Source organism: Balaenoptera physalus (assembly GCF_965194825.1).
Source record: "Balaenoptera physalus genome assembly, chromosome: 9".
Taxonomy (NCBI): domain Eukaryota; kingdom Metazoa; phylum Chordata; class Mammalia; order Artiodactyla; family Balaenopteridae; genus Balaenoptera; species Balaenoptera physalus.
In genome coordinates this window covers 101,443,398-101,468,921 of record NC_138888.1, presented here as the reverse complement: position 1 = coordinate 101,468,921, position 25,524 = coordinate 101,443,398, and the positions used below count along the sequence as shown (strand labels likewise).

General features: G+C 36.9%; 1 protein-coding gene across 3 annotated transcripts in view; it reads left to right on the top strand.

Moving 5' to 3' along the window:
- The window catches only part of COL19A1 (collagen type XIX alpha 1 chain), a 398,856-nt gene that overhangs the window by 93,649 nt on the left and 279,683 nt on the right, over positions 1–25,524 (top strand). For all 3 annotated transcript variants that reach the window (XM_082474165.1, XM_082474166.1, XM_082474164.1), the window contains exons 8-10: positions 2,488–2,613; positions 3,675–3,737; positions 11,255–11,308. In XM_082474165.1, coding sequence (XP_082330291.1) covers positions 2,488–2,613; positions 3,675–3,737; positions 11,255–11,308 — 243 coding nt within the window. The remainder of the gene's footprint in view (positions 1–2,487; positions 2,614–3,674; positions 3,738–11,254; positions 11,309–25,524) is intronic.

Sequence of the window (25,524 nt, the reverse complement as noted above, 5' to 3'; positions counted from 1 at the left end):
TAACGTAACTTGGTTTTACAAACCATATCTCCAACCCAGTTTATGGCTCTCATTGCAAGGAAAGCCAGCCAAATATCTTTCTATAAATATCTGGAAAGGTAATTTAGAATGCCAATCTACAGACTTGAAATACCTAGACTTCCTGGAGGCACACATTTAAATCGTGAAGATGTGAATTCTCCAGAAGTTTTTCTTTAATTAATTATGCTTCTTTTATGTGAGAGCTTTTAAAATACGAATTTTCCCTGATTGAAAAGTTACTTAATGATGTTTTGAGGTACCTAAATATTATACTCTTGACCAGTAGTCACTCCAACTTGAATTATGAGAAAACTGTTTAAGGAAATAGGTGATGGATTCAATGGAGTGGCTTGATAATTAAAAGCGGTGACATGACCCCACACATCATGAAAAAAAATTTTAAATCATGTTTGAAAAAGATTTGGTTTTAAAGAGTAGAAAATAAGGTAGGAAATCGTCTCCAACCTTGGAAAAAAATAACAAAAGACTGCTTATTTTCCTGCTGATAAGTATTTGGGGGCGGACATCACCATTCTGTTAACCGTTAGCAGGAAACGGATATGTGCTATAATTACATTTAATGGAAATATATATTTTGGAAGGTAAATAGTTATATAAAAGATACTTAAGTGCATCTGCTATAATTTTGGCATCAACTATATTTTTTGAAAAATACTTGAACTCAACAAATTTTAATGTACTTGCTTAAAAATCTAATTTTGTCCTGTAATTTCAAATCAGACATCCTTTCTGTTAATAATATTTTATAGCATATTTCAAAAGTGAAATTTATTCAGGATAATCTATAAATATACTTCTTTGCTGCTATTAATTAGGGTTTCTCTTTCTGAAGCAGTCAGATTTCATGACTACAGACCTAGACAGAGAGAATGAAGAATAAATAGGAAGAGAGGAGAAAATCAACAACATTTGTTGAAAATAAATGAGAAAGATGATTAAAATTTTGAGGGCTAATTAACTAAATATGTGTCATATCAAAACCAGAGGTTTTATGAAGCAGGGGGTCCTTACTTGTACATCTTATGTTCCCTGTAGGCACTTTTTGGAAAGTATGGGCAGTTTTATAGTGAAGCCTGAGACATACTTTTAAAGTCTTAAAGTAGTGAATCAGTTACCCAGAGCAAAACTGTGAGCTCGGAATAGGTCCTGATTATCTAACTGAACCCATGGGGCATGGGGCAGGAACTGGCTGGAAAACCATATCAAATCATATGAGATAAGTGGATCGTTTTGGGGATAATCTTGTGTGTTTCATTCTAATGTAATTTTTAGACTTGTGGACTTGGAAACGTATGACGATAACTAAACAGCTAATCATTAAATCTGCAGAGAGTAAATGTGATAGAACTAGTGGTAAAGACAGGAAACTAGTCCCAGTTTTTTGGGGAGCTATTTCTCTTACCGTGTTTACTGTGCTCACAAGCATTAGAATGCTACACACTTTTTCAAAATACTATTTTGTTTGAAAAGTTATGTATGTTTACTATATAAAATTTGGAAAATACAGCCAACTTCATAGAAGAAAATAAATATCAACCATGATCTCATCACAATAAATAACCACAGACAATATTTTAATTTTGTATCCGGACAGTATTTTTCCAGGCATATATAATTTGCAGTATATAAAGTAATGTGTGAACGCTTCCCCCTAAAATGCAAATTCAGAGATATGAAATTGCAAATCCGTGAAACTGCAAATTCAGAGTTACAAACCGTGGTAAGGACTCCGGTAAATGATGCTGAGAGGAAAGGATGCATTTATCTTCTTCAGACGGCCATCTGGATTTATTTTTTGACAGAAAAAAAGTTCATTGCTTTGTAACCAAATTTCACTTCATGTGGCTGTCCCCACATGTTCTGAACACGCTGGATAAGTTATAAAAGTCATCACTTGTCTGTTACAGTGGAGACTTGAATAAAGAACAATGGACTGGAATAAGATATACATACTTTGATTAAATACATACTACCTTAGAGCATAAAAAGAGTTTATTTTCTACTTTTACATGCCTTTATAATCATCTTCTTGAAGTAAACGATGTTTTAAAGGTTCAAATTACGTTCTTTTATTTTAAAATTTGTTCCCAAAGCACATGCACCAATGTTATTTGTATAAAGTATTTTATTGTAACAATTGTAATTCTTGTAAACGTTTGATATTACTGTACTTGTCGTAAAGTCACCTATAATAGCTTTAGAATTTCTCACCAAAACCAACAATTTAATGCATTTCTAGTGTGTTGTCAGAGTAATAAAAACGTAGGGGGCTAGTGAAAGGGCAAAGTCATTACGGAGTTTCACAGGTTGGTGTCAACCTTTAGTTATTAGAAGGAAGTTCTTGCAAGAAACTCCAGTCATGTCTAGTTTGGTGAGAGTCAGTGTTGGGAATGTCACAATGTTTGGAATTGACCCCATATCCTAAAGCCTCTTTCTGGATTTTAGTGCCCAGAGCAGCAAGGCTTTGGAAGTACTGAAGCATCATTGGTACCCGCTCATGCCAGTAGAATGTCTGCATTTCTGCCAGCAAAGCAGGAACTTACAGACCAGTGCCAGTGCATTCCACACAAGGTATGCTGCCTTTCACCTATGCCCACGGAAAAGCCACGCCACACAGGGAGCCAGGCCCTGCGGGTGTGGCCCTGGTCTTGCCCTCTAGTGCTGGTTGAATCAGGTGCCTGGGCCTCTCAGTCGCTGGGTGGGTTAAGAGAACGGGGCTGGGGATAGGATCTCCTGGATTTCGATCTGGATAGTTCTGAGGCCATCTGACCTTCTTTCCTGGGTAGGAAGTAGAAGAAAATAAAGAGAGGAACCACCTGTACCACAGCTAAGCACAAGGACATAACACATGCCAGGAATAGGCTTCAATTCTGCGAATTCACAGATGAAGGAAACGCAGTGCCTGCCCTTCAACACATACCCAAAGATACTCTACGTAGTGTGGAGACCGTGTCTGTCCAGTATCCCAAATATCCACCCAGCTCTCCTTTCTGCAGTGAGTTGTACAGGAAGTGCAGAGGAGCTCTGTTATTGCCCAAAGAATTTGTTTTGCTTGCCCCTTCCTGGTCAGGAAGCCTGGGCCCATTGGGCTGCACGAACGTCTTTTGTGGATGTTAATGGCACTCAGAGGCCTGAGTGATCTCTGGACGGCTTTCCTCTACACCAGTACAAAGAGAAGGGAAACTTGCCCCAGCTTCTGGAGCAGAAGGTCCCTGGCACATGACTTGATGTGTGCTTCGGCTTAGAGCACCCTGTGCCACTTCCCTTCCTGGCTGGAGTAGTGGGGAGGAGGGAGAGGTGGAAGTTTAGAGGGAGCTTACATGTCCTCAAGTGAAGAGCACTGCACAGGAAGCTCTGTGCAAAAGGCAAGTACGAGGTGCAGCGGACGTGGAGGAGAGCACATGTTCCAGCCTGTGGACGGTCTCGGGGAGGAGATGATGCTGGCAGGCATTTGGAATAGGGGGTAGCGAGGCTTATGATGAGGGGAGAAGGGCCTCCCAGCGGAGGGACCTGTGTCAGCCTCCAGGAAAGCAAAGCTTTGTCTTACTACTGTCAGCTTCTTATTTGTAAACTATGTGTTTTTAGTTCAATGTGACAGAATATTTGATAACACAAAATTCATTTCTGCTCAGGGAGAAGCAGGATTGCTGGGAGTTCCAGGCTCACCTGGACAGAAAGGGGACAAAGGAGAGCAGGTAAGACACCAGCCAACGCTGTCGGGACAAAAGAGGATTTGTCCAAAAGTGACTTCACAGTTGTGTCCAACTCATTTTTCTGTGTCCCATACAAATGCACATTTCTGTGAAAGGCTATCGAGGGCTGTAGTTAAGTGCTGGTCACTGAAATAAGGAAGGCTGTATTGGCATGTAAGTCTACTTTTGCATTCCTACTGGAAGGCTGGCCTAAAATGTACCTGTAAACCACAAGCAAAATTGTGAAGCAAGAAAGTCTGTTTTTTAGTTGGGCTCTAGCCTTCTCTAGCATTTTCTTCTCCAGATACCTGACGAACTCCTGTTTCTCTGTCTGCTGATAGGTCTCCACTGAAGATTCTTCCCCACCCTTTATTCATACAGCTCACCTTTGTTGAGCACCTGCTCTGCGTAAGGCCTAGTGCTGGGTGTTAGAGCGGATAGAAGGGATAGGCTATGTTCTGGGATTTTACATCTGGAAGGAGATAGAAGACCTTACAAGGCCACACCAGTTAGGGGCTATAGGAGGGTTGCAGGGGCCCTGAGGTAACAGTCTTGGGGAGACTGGGGAGAGAGTTTGCTGGAGGAGATGGTGGGTGAGCTGGACCTGTGCAGATCTGGTTCTAGCCAGGATCCATACTTAGAGACTTGCCTTTCCTTTCTCCCTGTCCTTCTCGAAACGAAACTGTCTATTCCCCACTCTTTGAGTCAGGTCTTTTTATTAACCATTTTTTAAATTGAGGTATAGTTAATTTACAATGTTGTGTTAGCTTCAGGAGTACAGCAAAGTTATTCAGTGATATATATATATATATATAACTGAATCTATAACTGAATTATATATCTATAATCTTACAGAATATATAAGTATATTCTTTTTCAGATTCTTTTCAATTATAGATTATTACAAGACATTGAGTATAGTTCCCTGTGCTATACAGTAGGTCCTCGTTGGCTATCTATTTTATATGTAGTAGTGTGTATATGTTAATCCCAAACTCCTAATTTGTCTCCCCCTCCATCTCCCTCTGGTAACCATAAGTTTGTTTTCTATGAGTCACGTCTTTTGTTAGCTAACTAGGTAGATTAATTTCTGCTAAGATTAGGAGTTGATTATGTTCTTACTATCTTTCCAAGGTAGAACAGATTTAAATTCTTTTCATGCCTTAACTTGGAAGTCCATGGTTCTAAATTATTTATATAATCTTCATGGACTCCTTATTTTAAAAGGTAAGAGACTGAATTTTGTGAAATGACTGATGCCTCAAAGTTGCACAGCAAGCTTCAGCCAAGCCATCCTTGGTCTTTTGACTCCCAAAGGGGAGTCCACCATTGTACCTTCCATGGGAACTTCTGGCACCTAAGCAAGTGCTTGAGAAGAAATGCTTGGTGTTGGGATGGGCATTTATTTTTGCCCTTGAGATCACACTTGTTTATTTTTGCTTTTGTTACTTTTGCTTTTGGAGACATATTCAAAAAAATTATCACCAAGATGTATGTTGAGGGGCTTACTGCCTATGTTTTCTTCTAGGAGTTCTATGGTTTCAGATCTTACGTGCAAGTCTTTAATCCATTTTGGATTACTTTTTTTGTATGGTATAAGATAGTGGTCAAGTTTCATTCTTCTTTGCATGTGGCTCTGCAGTTTTCTCAGCACTATTTATTTATTTTAAAATTTTTATCTATTTTTTATTGAAGTATAGTTGATTTACAGTGTTGTGTTTGTTTCAGGTATACAGCAAAGTGATTCAGTTATCTATATATATTCTTTTTCAGATTATTTTCCCTTATAGATTATTACAAAATATTGAGTATAGTTCTACATGCTATACAGTAGGTCCTTGTTGGTTATCTGTTTTATATATAGTAGGGTGTATATATTAATCCCAAACTCTTAATTTATCACTCCCTCCTTTCCCCTTTGGTAACATAAGTTTGTTTTCTATGTCTGTGGGTCTATTTCTGTTTTGCATATAAGTTCATTTGTATCATTCTTTTTTAGATTCCATGTATAAGCAATATCATGTGATATTTGTCATTCTCTGTAGGGCTTACTTCATTTAGCATGATAATCTCTAGGTCCATCCATGTTGCTTCAAGTGGCATCATTTCATTCTTTTTTTATGGGTATTATTCTATTCTGTATATATACAGCATCTTCTTTATCCATTCATCTGTTGATGGACATTTAGGTGGCTTCCATGTCTTGGCTATTGTAAATAGCCAGCACTATTTATTGAAGAGACTATCCTTTCCCCACTCTATATTTGTGACTCCTTTGTCATAAATTAATTGACCATATATATGTGGGTTTATTTTTGGGCCCTCTGTTCTGTTCCATTGATCTATGTGTCTGTTTTTATGCCAATACCACACTTTTAATTACTATAACTTTATAATATAGTTTGAAAAGAAGATCCGTCTATATGCTACCTATAAAACACTCACTTTATATGTAAGGGCACACACTAACTGAAAGTGAAGGGATTGGAAAAGATATTCCATGCAAATGGAAATCAAAAGAAAGCTGAGTAGCTATACTTATATCAGACAAAATAGACTTTAAACAAGGAATGTAATAAGAGCCAAAGGTGGGTTTTATATAATGATAAAGGGGTCAATCCAACAAGAGGATGTAACGTTTGTAAATATTTATGCACTTAACCCAGAAGTGCCTAAATATATAAAGCAAATATTAACACTCCTAAAGGGAAAAGTGGTCAGTAATACAATAATAGTAGGAAACTTTAATACCCCTCTACATCAATGGGTACATCATCCAGACAGAAAATCAATAAGGAAACACTAGCCTTAAATGACAGATGAACTTAAGAGATATATACTGAACTGATATATACTGAACATTCCCTCTGAAAGCAATAGAATGTATTCTTCTCAAATATATATGGAACATTTTCTAGAACAGATCGTATTTTAGGCCATGAAACAACTCTTAAAGAATTTAAAAGGATTGAAATTATATCAAGCATATTTTTCTGACCACAGCGGTATGAAACTAGAAATTAATTACACGAAGGAACTGGAAAATTCTCAAATGTAGAGATTAAACAACATGCTACTGGGCAACCAATGGGTGAAAGAAGAAATCAAAAAAGAAATTAAAAATTACCTTGAGACAAATGAAAATGGAAATATAACGTACCAAAATTTGTGGGATGCAACAAAAGCGGTTCTAAGAGAGGAATTCATAGAGATAAGTGCCCATCTCAAGAAAGAAGCAGAGGCTGGAATAAACAACCTAACTTTACACCTTAACGAACTAGCAAAAGAAGAACAAATGAAGTCCAAAGTTAGTAGAAGGAAGGAAATAAAAATTAGAGCAGAAATAAATGAAATAGAGACTAAAAATATAATGGAGAAGATCAATGAAACTAAGAGCTGGTTTTCTGAAGAGAGAAACAAATTGACAAGCCTATAGCTAGCTAGACTCACCAAGAAAAAAAAGAGAGGACTCAAATAAACAATAAAAAATGAAAGAGGGCATGGTGCAACTGATACCCCAGAGATACGAAAGATCATAATTATTAGCAAATTTATTGTATGCCAAATCTATAAAATGTGCAAAATGTATCTTACAGTTATAATGTATTACATGATTTCCCATTTGTGATACATTTAAAAAATGATAACATTTGTGTTAACTTCCAGGCTACACAAAATTCGTAATGGCAAGAGATTTCAGTGGCAAGGCAATGACAGCTGGGATAAAATGAATTGATAATCTACAAAAGAAGGCAAATAATCTCACTATACTTCCTTTATGGTTTCAGTACATGCACCAGCATTTAATTAAATCAGCATAATCCTTGACGTGCAAATACGACTTCAGATGACCATGGCCATGAATGTGATCAGCTTTTTTTAATAAACATGGATGTATTTTTCCTTTTGAGGAGTTGATGAGTACATTTCTGTTCTTATTGTACTACGTGATCCTGCAACTTTAATGGGCAGTAAATAAAGAGGGCCTTCCATCTGTGTTTGAGTCTTGTATATAAGTTTCATTATTAGGGCAGGTGCACAAAATAGTGCCTGCATAGTTTGAAGATCAAAAGTCATTTTTGCTCTAAGGCATATTGAATAGTTGATTTTGTGAAATGATCAGAAGTGCAGTGTTACTAAGGCAACCAGATGTTGTTCTCAAGGTTTTTCTTTTGGTGTGTAAGACCAAGAGAGTATATTTAGGGGCTGTAGGACAGTATATTAGAAGGAGTATGACTTTGGAGGCTGAATCACTTGGGATTGAATCCTGTCCACCTCTTACTTGCTTTGAAAATGATGCTTAATAACACTGAGTCAACAGCTTATTGTGAAGAAGGAATACTTAGTACCAGGAACTGGCACACAGTAGATACTTAGCAAATGTATGTTTCCTCTACTTTTCTATACACAGTGTAATTGTTCACGTGTTGAAGGAGAGGTAGAGGTAATCCTTTTAGATTGAGTTTAGTTTCATATGTGGTTTGATCAAAACCAAACACATCTTCATTTTGTGAAATAATTCCTTAGAATTTTCAATTGATTAAATGTTTTAGTTTATAAAAACCTTGAGTTGTTATATGCCACTTATAGTAAATATTAATAATTTAATGATAGTCATTTCTTCAAAAGATCACTCAGTGATTTAAGTATTACATTCAAATCTGTGTCTTTTGTTCCCAATCTTATTTGGCAAGACTGTTTTTAGATATAGTGTGCTACTTTTTGCAATTTAATTTTTCTCATTCTCCTTTTTCTCATTTTACTTTTGGCCCAACGAGATAAAATGAGAAAAGTTTAGAGAATACAGTTCCCAAGTCTCTTTCCAAATTATGTATTGCCCATTACAATATTGCTGAAGGTCTTACGTTTTGAGAATCCTTACTGTCATCTGTGGCAGCTTTACAAAGAGCAAATTTTACTTTATTTATGCCTGTGCACTATGAGTTAGACAACTGTTCTGAATAATCCTGTAAGTGAATCTTGTCCCACCTGGATCAAAACCCACCAATGGTTTCCTGTTTCCCTCACGGTAACACTGAAGCTCTAACCACGGGCCACAAGGTTTCCCATAATGTGTAGAGCTCTCCCTACCCCACTACCCCTCCCTATAGTGTGGCTCCTACACTCTCCCCTTGTTCATGTCTGTTCCAAGGTCTCTGCACCAGGCTACATATACCTGGAATGTTCTTCCAGATATTCACATTTCTCTTTCCTTCACATCATTTAGGCTCTCTCTCATAAATCACTTGAAAGTAGAAAGGCCTCTTCTGACATCTTCATTCCACCTCTATCTTCTTTCTTTTCTTGGCACTTGTATTGTCACTTGACATGTTATCATTATACCTCTATTTATTCCCCTACTAGAATATGAGTTCTGTGAGCACCATACATAGAACAGCACATAATAGGAGCTAAAAATACATTGAATGAATGAACATTCTACCACAAGGAAAGTCTAAATCATCAACTCAGCTGTTTCTAGAACCTGTGAATTCTATGCCCCAGTTGCCCAGTGGACCTTGCCAAGCAGGGCGAAGAGTCAGTCTGCAGAGAAAGAGCTAGATAAGCTAAATCATTAAGAACTGTTGTATTATTCACTAACGTTCTACTACACTTTTTCCTTTACAAACAAAAGCATTTAAAAAAAATTTTACATAGTGACCTGATTAGTTTTAGCTTGATGTTACCCACTAGTTAATGGTGAATCAGAAATATTTGGAGAAAAGCCACAAGTTTTGGCATGACTTAGTGTTTATTTGCCTATTTTCTCATCCACACTGATTTACTGCTTCTTTTTTCTTCAGAAAGCTTATGACCCCCTCTCATGGAGAAAGATAGTTTGAGATTCAACCACTGCTTATAAACACATAGCTGTGAGGAATATTCTGTATCAGGCCACCCAATCAGACCATCCTAACCATGCCCTCTGTCCAAGACTAAACTCTGGATGACATTATTTGAAATAATAATTAATACTTTTCTTTCATTTAGACTCAATTATTATTATAATTTTCTGAATCTTTTAATTCCCTTTTCTTAGCAAATGTGGTTAGCAGCCTAATTACTTAGCAACCACATTACTTTCTCAGTTCTTTAATACCCTTGCTAATACCTTCACCCACTTCAGAGTTGAAATTCCCTCAGTTTTATAAAATAGCAGCTCAATTTCAGTGTTCCTGAACCTAAGGAGGAGTATGATCTGAGGTCTATTTGGGGAATGATTTTCCAGTTTATTTTTGTATTATTACCTTCCATATCAAGTTAATTTCCCAAAAAGTGTAGGCTTTATGAAATGATTGCTTTGTAGGTATACTTTTAGAGAAAATCAGAATAATTTAAGATGAAATGTTAACTTACTTGACTCTATAGTCAAAAACTTTGGTATTGTTTTTTTTCTACTACCCCTACTCTCTAATCTCACTGTATGGAAGTTTCCATTTTGAGTGGTCTAGTGTGTTAACCCAGAGATTACTAGTGAATTTCCCTTTATTTTGTTTCCAATCTGACATTACTCATGTGCCCATTCTGAAGACACACCACACCAATAAAAAATAATTGAATCAAAATATGTTCATAATTTTTTAAAAGAAGAAATATTTTTCCCTTAGTAATAACCTCAAAGAAGCAAGATTTAATATTTATGGTTTTGAATTTTTATCTATGTCAATATGAGAAATAAAGAATATTTCTTCATCCTTTCTAATCCAATATTGAGCATATTGGATTAATTGACAGGTCCTTTTTTGTTTTTGTAATTTTACTCCATCTGATATAATCTCATCTAATCTGTAGGAACTTGAAGTTGACATTTATTTGTATGCCTTCAATCTGAAATTAACATGTAATATCAGGGTAATAATGGTATTATATACTCATAGAATTCTAATGTGTTTATTAATCTCTACCAAGCATTAGTGATAGAGAAATTCATTCAGGAAGTTTACATTATTGTCCACTGTCTCAAGGATAAATTTATTAGACTGAATTTGTGAAAGAGCCATCAAGGCAGATAGCCCATCAGGGTAGCCCATCAGCTTCACTGAGCAGATTTTTCCAGTTACGTGGATGAGCAAGGAAACTGACAAAAGGATTGACCCAGCTTCAGAGTGTTTTCCTGGAGGATGTAATGGAAGGTCAGGCACAATAAATATAAAAGTATGGGTACCTTGGAGTCTGAAATTTCATGACTTATTTGAATTGAAAGTACCAGGTACTAGTTGAAGTAACAGCAATAGAATCATTCCTTAACCTTTGATAAATATAAAAGAAATGAGAAAGCTGTACTGCATATGTCTGCATGGAGAATGTCTAGTTTGAGTTTTGATTAGCACTCTGATATTTATTATTAACTTTCTGATAATTTATTAATTGTCAAAAGTGTAGTTTAGTGACTTGTGAATAATAGGAAAAAAGAACTTAACGGCACACACTTTGGCGCAAGAAAAAGCAACTCATCTATGACACCCTTAGCAATTAATACACCTTTGAAAAAACTCCTAATGAGCATTTCTATATTTCAGGGTGCAGTTGGTCTTAAAGGTGAATTGGGTGCTCCTGGAATTCCTGGGGAAAAGGTATGTGGATCTGACCCTTGATTAAGCTTTGTAGCTATTTTACCAGGTTGTATCAGATAGGAAGGGAAAATACACGGAACAAGTCTGGTATCTCGGGGGCCGGGGGGCAGTCAGCAAACTGTAGCCCTGCAGGAGGGCTGCCAAAAAGTCCTGCTGTATGATTTAGTAAATCAGGTTTTACTGGAACACAGCAATGCTCATGTGTCTTCATAATGGCTAAGGCTGCTTTTGTGCTACACAGCAGTGTCTGGTAATTGTGGCAGAGATTCTAAAACATTTACTGTCTGGCCCTTTGCAGAAAACACTTGCTTCAGAACATTAGTCATTATTCTAAGAGACCCAAGGCTTCTTAGTTTCACTATTTTATGTTTGGTATAGTATCTTTTTTGGGGGGGAGGGTTACTTATTGATATGTTTTATCTTTTCTCTCTTTCTTTTTAAATTGACATCTAGTTGATTTACAAGGTTGTGTTAGTTTCAGGTGTACAGCAAAGTGATTCAGCTATATATATATATATATATATATATATATATATATATATATATATATATATATATATATAAATCTATTCTATCTCAGGTTCTTTTCCCTTATAGTTTATTACAAGATATTGAATATAGTTCCCTGTGTTACACAGTAGGCCCTTGTTGTTTACCCATTTTATGTATAGTAGTGTGTATCTGTTAATCCCAAGCTCCTAATTTATCCCTCCCCCCCTTTCCCCTTTGGTAACCGTAAGTCTGGTTTCTATGTCTGTGAGTCTGTTTCTGTTTTGTAAATAAGTTCATTTGTATCATTTTTTAGATTCCACAAATAAGCGACCATATGATATAGGATCTTTTAATATGTATTTCACTGCAGACATAAATAAACACTTAAAAATATAGTACCACATGAAATATGATAAATAAAAATACAAGAAATATATTTCAATCCATCAATAAAATGATTTTCGCATTGTCTTCTCTAATACTGTAAAGATGATTCTAAATAATGAATCCACTCACAAGAGGTTAGCATACTTATTCAGGAAACTTAAAAAAAATTGTTATATTTGTAAATTAAACTGCAATTACCTTGTCTTATTTTTCACTCAAATTGCTGAATTATTAGAGTTTCACATGTTGATGCTAAGAAAATTCTCTTCTTCACTAAAATAAATTTAACGTAAATTTCCGTAGCTGTTCTAGCTGCACTAATTATCAAGTGAGTCCATTTTGCCTCATTATCTAGAGGGTCATGATCCCTGGGGTTATGAAGCTATCATTGTCACGAGGGGAACTGAAGCTGAAGTGGTAGGAGGTTCAGAACTTATTTTCTGAGTCCTTCTTACACGTGTCTCTGATATCTGACTGCTTCACTGATGTTACTTTGTTTCTTTTAGAAATTATTCAGCCTGATATGCAAATTCTTCACTCCTGTAAATGTTAGACTCAGTAAAACCCAACAAACTTTGTAAACAATGATACCTTGCTGCAAGCTAATGATTATTTGGGCTGCTGTCTGCTTGCTTAATCTTTCTGATGACATTAAACGAAGACACTTCAATAAGTAAAAGTTCCTTCAGACACTTGTTTAAAGGTCTGATTCCTTCAAAATGCCGTTTCCCCAAGAGAATACTACTTAATCACCTAACTCTTGAAGAGATTGCCCAGTCCAAATTTTCTTTATATACCCATTTCACCAATCTCTTCCTAAAATATATTTTTCAGATTGTTTAGATTTCAGATCATTGGGATTTTAAAAATTACTTGAATATGGGAACTCTTTTTTTTTTTGCCAAGTACAGAATCACTGGAGAACTTGGACTATAAAATAGATTATTAGACTTCTTTTTTTTTTTTGCACATCTTATAGCTGAATTATGCTACTTTTTTTTTTAAATCAAATCATACATATGATTATAGAAACAGTAAAATGCCAGGCAAACTAGAAAAGACAAATTAAGTCTTTAATAAGTAATCCCTTTCTTGTACATAAAAGAGAGGGATTACTTATACCACCATATGAACAAATATATATATATTTTTTTATACAGCAGGTTCTTATTAGTCATCCATTTTATACACATTAGTGTAGACATGTCAATCCCAATCGCCCAATTCATCACACCACCACCACCACCCCCTGCCGCTTTCCCCCTTTGGTGTCCATACGTTTGTTCTCTACATCTGTGTCTCAACTTCTGCCCTGAAAACCGGTTCATCTGTACCATTTTTCTACGTTCCACATATATGCATTAATATACGATATTTGTTTTTCTCTTTCTGACTTATTTCACTCTGTATGACAGTCTCTAGATACATCCACGTCTCTACAAATGACCCAATTTCATTCCTTTTTATGGCTGAGTAATATTCCATTGTATACATTTACATGTGTACGTGTATACACACGTACACACGTATACATGTAGTTGACCATAGGTGCGTGGGTTTATCTCTGGGCTTTCTATCTTGTTCCATTGATCTATATTTCTGTTTTTGTGCCAGTACCATATTGTCTTGATTACTGTAGCTTTGTAAAATAGTCTGAAGTCAGGGAGTCTGATTCCTCCAGCTCCGTTTTTTTCCCTCAAGACTGCTTTGGCTATTCGGAGTCTTTTGTGTCTCCATACAAATTTTAAGATTTTTTGTTCTACTTCCGTAAAAAATGCCATTGGTAGTTTGATAGGGATTGCATTGAATCTGTAGATTGCTTTGGGTAGTATCATCATTTTCACAATATTGATTCTTCCAATCCAAGAACATGGTATATCTCTCCATCTGTTGGTATCATCTTTAATTTCTTTCATCAGTGTCTTATAGTTTTCTGCATACAGGTCTTTTTTCTCCCTAGGTAGGTTTATTCCTAGGTATTTTATTCTTTTTGTTGCAATGGTAAATGGGAGTGTTTCCATAATTTCTCATTCAGATTTTTCATCATTAGTGTATAGGAATGCAAGAGATTTCTGTGCATTCAATTTGTATCCTGCTACTTTACCAAATTCATTGATTAGCTCTAGTAGTTTTCTGGTGGCATCTTTAGGATTCTCTATGTATAGTATCATGTCATCTGCAAACAGTGACAGTTTTACTTCTTCTTTTCCAATTTGTCTTCCTTTTATTTCTTTTTCTTCTCTGATTGCCGTGGCTAGGACTTCCAAAACTATGTTGAATAATAGTGGTGAGAGTGGACATCCTTGTCTTGTTCCTGATCTTAGAGGAAATGCTTTCAGTTTTTCTCCATTGAGCATGATGTTTGCTGTGAGTTTGTCGTATATGGCCTTTATCATGTTGAGGCAGGTTCCCTCTATGCCCACTTTTCTGGAGAGTTTTTATCATAAATGGGTGTTGAATTTTGTCAAAAGCTTTTTCTACATCGATTGAGATGATTGTATGGTTTTTCTTCTTCAGTTTGTTAGTGTGGTGTATCACATTGATTGATTTGCATATACTGAAGAATCCTTGCATCCCTGGGATAAATCCCACTTGATCATGGTATATGATCCTTTTAATGTGTTGTTGGATTCTGTTTGCTTGTATTTTGTTGAGGATTTTTGCATCTATATTCATGAGTGATACTGGTCTGCAATTTTCTTTTTTTGTAGTATCTTTGTCTGGTTTTGGTATCAGGGTGATGGTGGCCTCATAGAATGAGTTTGGGAGTGCTCCTTCCTCTGCAATTTTTTGGAAGGTTTGAGAAGGATGGGTGTTAGCTCTTCTCTAAATGTTTGATAGAATTCACCTGTGAAGCCATCTGGTCCTGGACTTTTGTTTGTTGGAAGATTTTCAATCACAGTTTCAATTTCATTACTTGTGATTGGTCTGTTCATATTTTCTATTTCTTCCGGGTTCAGTCTTGGAAGGTTATACCTTTCTAAGAACTTGTCCATTTCTTCCAGGTTGTCTATTTTTTTGGCCTAGAGTTGCTTGTAGTAGTCTCTTAGGATGCTTTGTATTTCTGCGGTGTCTGTTGTAACTTCTTTTTCATTTCTAATTTTATTGATTTGAGTCCTCTCCCTCTTTTTCTTGGTGACTCTGGCTAATGGTTTATCAATTTTGTTTGTCTTCTCAAAGAACCAGCTTTTAGTTTTATTGATCTTTGCTACTGTTTTCTTTGTTTCTATTTCATTTATTTCTGCTCTGATTTATATGATTTCTTTCCTTCTGCTAACTTTGGGTTTTGTTTGTTCTACTTTCTCTAGTTCTTTTAGGTGTAAGGTGAGATTGTTTATTTGAGATTTTTCTTGTTTCTTGAGGTAGGCTTGTTTAGCTATAAACTTCCCTCTTAGAACTGCTTTTGCTGCATCCCATAGGTTTTGGATCGTCATGTTTTCATTGTCATTTGTCTCTAGGTGTTTTTTGATTTCCTGTTTGATTTCTTCAGTGATCTCTTGGTTATTTAGTAACGTATTGTTTAGCCTCCATGTGTTTGTATTTTTTACGTTTTTTTCCCTGTAATTGATTTCTAACCTCATAGCGTTGTGGTCAGAAAAGGTGCTTGATATGATTTCAATTTTCTTAAATTTACTGTGGCTTGATTTGTGGCCCAAGATGTGATGTATCCTGGAGAATGTTCCGTGTGCACTTGAGAAGAAAGTGTAATCTGCTGTTTTTGGATGGAATGTCCTATAAATATCAATTAAATCTCTCTGGTCTATTGTGTCATTTAAAGCTTCTGTTTCTTTATTTATTTTCATTTTGGATGATCTGTCCATTGGTGCAAATGAGGTGTTAAAGTCCCCCACTATTATTGTGTTACTGTCGATTTCCTCTTTTATAGCTGTTAGCAGTTGCCTTATGTACTGAGGTGCTCTGGTGTTGGGTGCATATATATTTATAATTGTTATATCTTCTTCTAGGATTGATCCCTTGATCATTATGTAGTGTCTTTCCTTTGTGTCTTGTAACATTCTTTATTTTAAAGTCTATTTTGTCTGATATGAGTATTGCTACTTCAGCTTTCTTTGAATTTCCATTTGCATGGAATATCTTTTTCCATCCCTTCACTTTCAGTCTGTATGTGTCCCTAGGTCTGAAGTGGGTCTCTTGTAGACAGCATATATATGGGTCTTGTTTTTGTGTCCATTCAGCAAGCCTGTGTCTTTTGGTTGGAGCATTTAATCCATTCATGTTTAAGGTAATTATCAATATGTATGTTCCTATGACCATTTTCTTAATTGTTTTGGGTTTGTTTTTGTAGGTCCTTTTCTCCCCTTGTGTTTCCCACTTAGAGAAGTTCTTTTAGCATTTGCTGTGGATCTGGTTTGGTGGTGCTGAATTCTCTTAGCTTTTGCTTGTCTGTAAAGCTTTTGATTTCTCCATTGAATCTGAATGAGATCCTTGCTGGGTAGAGTAATCTTGTTTGTAGGTTCTTCCCTTTCATCACTTTAAGTATATCATGCCACTCCCTTCTGGCTTGTAGAGTTTCTGCTGAGAAATCAGCTGTTACCCTTATGGGAGATCCCTTGTATGTTATTTGTCGTTTTTCCCTTGCTGCTTTCAATAATTTTTCTTTGTCTTTAATTTTTGCCAGTTTGATTACTATGTGTCTCGGCGTGTTTCTCCTTGGGTTTATCCTGTATGGGACTTGCTGCGCTTCCTGGACTTGGGTGGCTGTTTCCTTTCCCATGTTAGGGAAGTTTTCTACTATAATCTCTTCAAATATTTTCTCTGGTCCTTTCTCTCTCTCTTCTCTTTCTGGGACCCCTATAATGTGAATGTTGTTGTGTTTAATGTTGTCCCAGAGGTGTGTTAGGCTGTCTTCAATTCTTTTTATTCTTTTTTCTCTATTCTGTTCCGCAGCAGTGAATTCCACCATTCTGTCTTCCAGGTCACTTACCTGTTCTTCTGCCTTAGTTATTCTGCTACTGATTCCTTCTAGTGTAGTTTTCATTTCAGTTATTGTATTGTTCATCTCTGTTTGTTCTTTAATTCTTCTAGGTCTTTGTTAAACATTTCTTGCATCTTCTCAATCTTTGCCTCCATTCTTTTTCCAAGGTCCTGGATTATCTTCACTATCATTATTCTGAATTCTTTTTCTGGAAGGTCGCTCTGAATTTTTTTTTGGAAGGTTGCCTATCTCCACTTCATTTAGTTGTTTTTCTGGGCTTTTATCTTGTTCCTTCATCTGGTACATAGCCCTCTGCCTTTTCATGTTGTCTGTCTTTCTGTGAATGTCGTTTTTGTTCCACGGGCTACAGGATTGTATTTCTTCTTGCTTCTGCTGTCTGTCCTCTGGTCTAGACTTCTTTATTGTGGGGTGTAAAATAAGATTTAATTGGGTTTACACAATGAATAAAGGGCAAGAGGATAAAATTCCCCTGTTATATTTTAAAACAGAATTTACTAAGATTGGTATAAAATACTGTTAACTGACACTTCCCTGGTGGCGAAGTGGTTAAGAATCCACCTGCCAATGCAGGAGACATGGATTCGAGCCCTGGTCCGGGAAGTTGCTCCCACATGCTGCAGAGCAACTAAGCCCATGTGCCACAGCTACTGAGCCTGCACTCTAGAGCCCACGAGCCACAACTACTGAGCCTGCATGCCACAACTACTGAAGCCCGTGCACCTAGAGCCCCTGCTCTTCAATAAGAGAAGCCACTGTAATGAGAAGCTGGAGCACCACAACGAAGAGTAGCCCCCGCTCGCCGCAACTAGCGAAAGCCCGCGCGCAGCAACAAAGACCCAACGCAGCCAAATAAATAAATAAATAAATAAAATAAGTCTAAAAAAAAATACTGTTAATTGAATTTGGTGCAACAAGGTGACATCTCTTGGATCCTATTTGCAGAACCAGGCATAAGGTGCTACCGACTGGCTGTGGAGGAGGCTCTCAGCTCCAAAAAGGAGTTCTCAGCAGGCAGGATGCAGTACAGGAGCTAGAGAGTAATCAAGAGGCTCAACCGCTGCAGAAGTTGATCAAATCAATCTTCATCAAGGACCGTGAGAGTAAGAAAGCAGCAGCCTGGGAAGTTAAGCATGCAGGCCAAGAAATTCTCCAGAAAAAAACTGAGTTTCTTAGAAAAGCAAGGGCATTTTGGGCTGAGTGAAGGAGCTGGAGCAAGATGTGGTGTTCCAGGCAAACACAATTCAGAATTAAAGACGCTGTTGCTTTTCCTAGAAGCCCAGATCTGTAGAAAGAATTTCATGAGATGATTCATCCAACACTCCACTTAAAGTAAAACTGCAGTAGGTATAAGGGAATATACTAGCTAGCAATGAATCATTTGGACGTAGTAATTCTGGGACTCGAAAGCCTCAGCCCTTTGGGACCATTTGGTCAAACTGGTGACAAGAGTGAGTCTCACAAGATCTGTGTGAAGATGCTGTCTCCAGGGAACTTAAAAGCTGAAGTGTCCATCGACAGATGAATGGATAAAGAAGAAGTGGCACATATATGCAATGGACTATTACTCAGCCATAAAAAGAAATGAAATTGAGTTATTTGTAGTGAGGTGGATGGACTTAGAGCCTGTCATACAGAGTGAAGGAAGTCAGAAAGAGAAAAACAAATACTATATGCTAACACATATATATGGAATGTAAAAAAAAAAAATGGTTCTGATGAAACTAGGGGCAGGACAGGAATAAAGACACAGATGTAGAGAATGGACTTGTGGACACAGGGAGGGGGAAGGATAAGCTGGGACAAAGTGAGAGAGTGTCATGGACATATATACGCTACCAAATGTAAAATAGATAGCTAGTGGGAAGCAGCCGCATAGCACAGGGAGATCAGCTCGGTGCTTTGTGACCACCTAGAGGGATGGGATAGGGAGGGTGGGAGGGAGACGCAAGAGGGAGGGGATATGGGGCTATATGTATACATATAGCTGATTCACTTTGTTATACAGCAGAAACTAACACACCATTGTAAAGCAACTATACTCCAATAAAGATGTTAAAAAAAAAAAAAGCTAACGTAGTGAAGGAGAGGCCGTATCCATGGTACTCTAAAACCAATGCATACTGTCCTGGCAAACTCTCTCTCATGTTTCCCCAAGCAGTCTCCACGAGTTTAATTTACTTGAGTTGCTCTCAGAGAGCCTCACAGACAATCAGAGAATTTGTGCAGCTTCCTGTGGTGCTAACCATGGTATGAGGCTGCACTTAGCCCTTGGGTCCTGGTTTCAGGCATCTTCAGGGACCTTCCCAATATCTGTAGAATCACCAAGTCTTTGACCATATCCTCTCTTCAAGGGCACAGTCACTGGTGGTGCCAGGTCTACTTCTAACTTGTCACTTCATTTAGCTGTTAAAGGTATATAACACTCATCAGTGAAGAAATGTCACCTCAAGAGTGCTTTTCTCACTTCTATAATCCACAGGTTACCATTTATTTAGAATATCTCTAATGAATATACACAAAATGAAAATAACAAGAAAGCTACTATGTTATCTGATGGCATGCTTTATAAGTTTTAAATATTTGACTCCAATGAAAATACATCAATTTTTTTTTATTTTTTAAATTTCAGAAATTTTAAATTATAATTGTAAAGATGGGCACTTAGGTTTGGGGTACAGTACTTCCGTTATTTTGTGATGCAAATAACTTGATTGGTTTTTCTAAGTTTCCAAAGAAAAATTATTCTTAAAGTGTTACGTATCCTCAGAGCCATGTCTCCCACAGGGTCTTAATGCATCTCCCAGAGTATGCATACAGCGTCCCCGAGCGTGGCCTGGATTCTGCTTCTCAAGAGTTGTGATTCTTTGGGGTTCTTTTCTTAGAATTAGAAGTGCTTAAGAGTTCTGTTAAAAGGCAAAATAAAAAGAGATGAATTTGCTCACTTGGAGCAAGAACATATGCAAAGTGCCATAGACCCTATATCTCAGGTATAATATTCTCAAAGTGAAGTTTCTTTTTAAGGTTTAATATTTAAACTAGAAAACTGGTTTATATGAATGGAGGGAAGCCTATTCTGAGCAGCGTAGAGTAGAATTTGCATATTAACTGCACTTTATACTTACATACAATGTGATACAGTAGTAAATGAAGTGATTTGCATATAAATCCCATTATCCTAAAATAAACCTACACTTTGAAGTTTGGTGAGGTGATAGCAATAAATTTTTTTAAGTCAAGGCCCTGAGCAAAGTATTAGTTTCTTGAGGTGGCATTTTTCTTCTGAGGCCCAGGAGACTTTATGTAATATGGAATCATGGAGACTTTGAAGATGAAGAACTATAGCATTTAATTATGCTCTTTTGTAATTATAATACGCATCACCTTGTACAGACTTGCATAGGCCTTCTAACCTGATAGATATATAGCCTTACTGCCAACACACCACAGAAAAATATCTGTCCCCTTTACGTTTACTTAGCACAGCTAGGATTTTGCCTAAGATATTTGGTAAGTTTTCTGTTCTGGGTGCAAATAAGAAAATCTACTCTATGTAGCAAGGGTTCTTAGATATTAGTCACTGGTGACTTCTGGTCAGCTTGGTTGGACAGAAGCCACTGTCAGTCAAAACAAGTAAATTGGATGGTTCAGTTTCCAAGAGAACTGAGTGGCTTAATGCATGAGATCACACAAGGGCATGCACACATGTCATACACACACACACACACACACATGTGCTCACAACTCACTTCCTCATGATATGCAGTGGGAAAATGAGATTGGGCCACTGGAGCAAATCCTGCCCACTGTCCTACTTCCAGACTTCACACTCAAAGCATGCTTGCATTTGCTCCTTGAATATTGCAAACAAACAAAACATTGCCTCACTCCCTATTTCACTTGTGTATGTCATGTATCAGATATGTTTTTTGAGAAGTAGGGATAGTTTTTTAAAATAGGAATAACTATCTTCCAATAATCTTAATCCTAATAACGTGATAGTAAAAAATTAAATAAATATAGAGCCTAATTTATGCTAAAACCAATTTTCTATCTGCTGAATTACCTAGAATTTGTCCTAAAGTGTTTATTTTAGTGGGAAAACTTTCGATACATTTATTTCATTTTTCGTGGGGTAGGTGTGCAGTAAGTGATAGCCCTCATTGTTCTATCATTCAATTATTAAATATCCAGAGTTATAAACATCTTGGGTTTGAATCCCAGCTCAAATCCTTGCTCTGTGTAATTTGGGACATGTCTCTTACAGCTTCTAAGTTTTCTTTTTATGAAATGGGAATTATATTGTACCTACTTATAGTTTTATCTTAAAGATTAGATGAAATAATTCATGAGATTGCCAGCTCAGTGCCTGATAAATAAATATTTGGTAAACAATAGATATAATTTTAAAAGAAAACAGTTTAATGATTCTATTATTCTAAACTCTAGGTTACTAAGAGACTAAACTAGAACTCATTTGAGGGAATTTATATTATTTATTCAAAATATATTGAGTGGAAAAGTTAAAAGTCATATATCTTAGAAAACTTTGACTTCTTAAAACAAACTGGATATTAGGAATCTAATGAATTTTCAACCTAACCAAAAAATATGAGTACAAACTTTTACAATAATAATAATAGTGGCCATTTACTTTATAATTATTATGTGCTAAATACTATCAAGAGACTTCTTTACATTATTTCATTCATTCCCCACAGTATCTCTGTGAGGTACGATTTATTATCACTGTTTCACAGATGGGGAAACTTCCCCAAAGTTTTATCACTAACTACTAGTGAAGTCAGGATTTGAATCTCTACCCATGTGAATCCATGGCTCTGGCACCTTTACCATATTACCTCGTCGGAAGCGTCCCGCAAGTGCTCACATTTCCTTTGCAGAAAGTTCTGAATTAGATCTTAAATTCATTTATCTGCAGGCCAGAGAGGGAACTGCACAGGGGACTTCCTTCCTTCCTGCTCCAGGGAGAGCTGTGTCCCTTGCCTTGAAATCTATGGACCCTTTTAAAGTCTGCCTATCCTTAGAGATAACTCTCCCAGCCTCAGAAAATTGTGTCCATCTCTTGAAAATCATCATCATATGTTTTTCACCAAATGAAAGGATTGTGTCTCGCTTTACTTTCTGAAATAAGTATTATGAAAACAATGCAGTTTTATTTTGTCTGGTTTCCAAATTCCAAATTATATTTAAAATATGCTTCAAAACTTCCCAAACCTGACTCTCTGGAGATCCTGTCTGACCTCCAGGCAGGCCCATCATGGCCACACTGTCCAGATAAACCTTACCTCAGTGTCTAATCTAGAAACTTCTCTATTTATGCTCTTCTCCAAATATGCTTTTGATATTTTATATATATATATATATATATATATATATATATATATATATGTGTGTGTGAATTTTATATTCATTCGATCAAATATATCTATAAATTGTATATTTATTTGATCAAAAATACAAGTGTTTCACCTAGTACCGTGATGTTCTTTTTTAAAAAAAATCAAACTTGTAGAGGTAAAAAGCCATATGCATTAAGGCGCTTAAGAAGTGTATCTGATAGCGTGGTGAGAGAATTGCCAAGTTGCATGTCTTAAAAATAGCTGGGCTAACTGTCCTCATTAAGAGTTGCTTTGTGTACCAGGGCTTTTCACCATCAACTCGGAAGCCCCAGCTCTTTGCAGGAGGGTGAGACCAAACTGGACAGATCCATTGTTCCCTAACTGTCTTTATATTTCTTTTCTGTTGGAAAATGAAATGACTGTGATCTTTGAATCTTGGTTTTCCCTTAAAAAGACATTTTATGAAAAGACTGCAGCTTCAGGAAATAAAGGCAGATGCTGTTACAGTTTATGCAAGCGCAGACAAGGCCGGTAGCTGTTGTGAATTATAATGAACTCTGCAACAGCCCTGGTCCAGATGTAGCATTAATGCCTCAGATACTCTGAAACTTACAGGCATTTATTGAGAAAGCTAAAGAATTTTTTTTTGTCATTTGGCTTTCTCCCTGCATTATCTAGTTTCATCCAGTTTGCCAGTGAAATTCAGAATTAAGATTAATTTCAGAGTTCCTCCCAAGATAAAAAAAGTTAAAATATCTATTAGTATGTGACAATTTATTGTCCAAATCGCAACACTAAATGAGGAGAAAAAAATGTACAACACAGCTTTATTCTAAAAATGGGATATTTCCTTTCTGTGAAATTGTCAAGGTTTATAAAACAAGTATGAGCTCCATGTTAGGAGAAAATACCTCTTAAACAGAGAATCACACACATACTCCCGTATTTCAGAAAATCCTGCAGTGAATAAAGGTATAGTCAAATCTGGACATAGGATTGAACTTTTTATCATAACCAATTTCTATTCATGGTAAAAATGACCACAGAGAAAACAGTTTTGTCAGCCTGCTTCTTGACCTCACTTACTAAAGTTACAAGAATGATACTTGAATTATCAGTGAAAAATGACTGCCTTTACCTGGAGTAAGTCTCATTTAATTGTCTTATCTCTGGGCAGTATATTGATACAAGATAGCACTAAAATAAGCAGAAACCTGAGCAGGACAGAAGTAATAGAAGGATAGGAAAAAGAAAAAGAGACTTGCTCACTCTGCAGCTGATTTTATTTCTTAGTGGTTTCTTATTGCCTCCTAATGCCTTCCACTCGCACCCCAAGTGGAGCAGTTGGCAGAGAACAGAGCAGGTGGGTGACAGGCTCAACACATGCAGTGGATCTGCACCCCGGCACTCGACTTTTATTTGCTAAACGGTTAGTCAGATTTTAACAAGCTAGTCTGCTAATGTTCCTATTTGGTTTAATGCACTGTGAGAATCTAGCACACAGATATTAAAATATTGCCATAAAAAAGATCACACAGTCTCTGTTTCTCTGCATAGTTTAGTGGCTAATTATTTTAATCTTTTTAAAAAAATTTTTATTCCAGTAGAGTTGATTTACAATGTTGTGTTACTTTCTGCTGTACAGCAAAGTGATTCAATTATACATATATATACATTCTTTTTCATATTCTTTTCCATTATGGTTTATCACAGGATATTGAGTATAGTTCCCTGTGCTCTACAGTAGGACCTTGTTGTTTATCCATCCTATGTACAATAGTTTGCGTCTGCTAATCCCAACCTCCCAATCCTTCCCTCCCTCCCCCTCCTTCCCCCTCCCTCCCCCTTGGCAACCACAAGTCTGTTTTCTATGTCTGTGGATCAGTGTCTGTTTTGTATGTAAATTCATTTGTATCATTTTTTTAGATTCCACATATAAGTGATATTATATGATATTTATCTTTCTCTTTCTGACTTACTTCACTTAGTATGATAATCTCTAGGTCCATCCATGTTGCTGCAAATGGCATTATTTCATTCTCTTTTATGGCTGAGTAATATTCCATTGTGTGTGTGTGTGTGTGTGTGTGTGTGGTGTGTACACACACACACATACCACATCTTCTTTATCCATTCATCTGTTGATGGACATCTAGGTTGCTTCCATGCCTTGGCGCTATTGTGAATAGTGCTGCTGTGAAAATATGGGTGCATGTATCTTTTCTAATTATAGTTTTGTCCTAATTATTTTATTTCTGGTGTAGATTACTGAGATACTCAGTAGGGAATTTAGAGATGGAATTGTTATTTTATATAGACGTCTACAGGTTCAGATAATAGAATTTTCTTAATGTGGCTGTGTCTAAAGGAACTTTTTGTCTACAGGTTCAGATAATAGAATATTCTTAATGTGGCTGTGTCTAAAGGAGCTTTTTGCAGTGTAGTCAGGGTTGTCATAGCCTGTGGAAGGTCATGCATGAACTTGTTGGGTAAGAGAAGAAGATTCGAGAGGATGACCACAGTCAGTATCTTTCTCTCCTCCCACCATCACTGCATTTTCACAGATCACTGACTTCACAGCTCAGGAAAAGTTGCATCTATTTCATGAATTCTCCTTGGCCACCAGGCAGACTTAGCAGCCCTGCACTCTGCTCGTGTAGCACTTTGTTTACATTACCCACATAGTCTGTGTGTCTTAGTCCCCACTGTGAGCTCCTGGAGAACAAGGGCTAGGGGTCCCTCTCACACCTGTCACCCCAGCCCCTGGCCCAGCGCGTGGCACCTCCTTGGTTCTGCATAATGTTTGTTGAGCGGTTCAGAGCTCAAGTCAATAGAGAAGAGAAACAGAGGGTGATTGCTAGAAAACCATGCCAAGGGAGGATTGGAAAGGCCCCCAGAGGCCGCGAGGCTTCGCTCCAAATCTCCTGTGCTATCTGCAGAAGCACACTTCAGGGAATAGGAGGGCCAGAGACTCTCCCATGTCTGGTGAAGCTGACAGGGGTGCTTCCGGGGGTGAAACA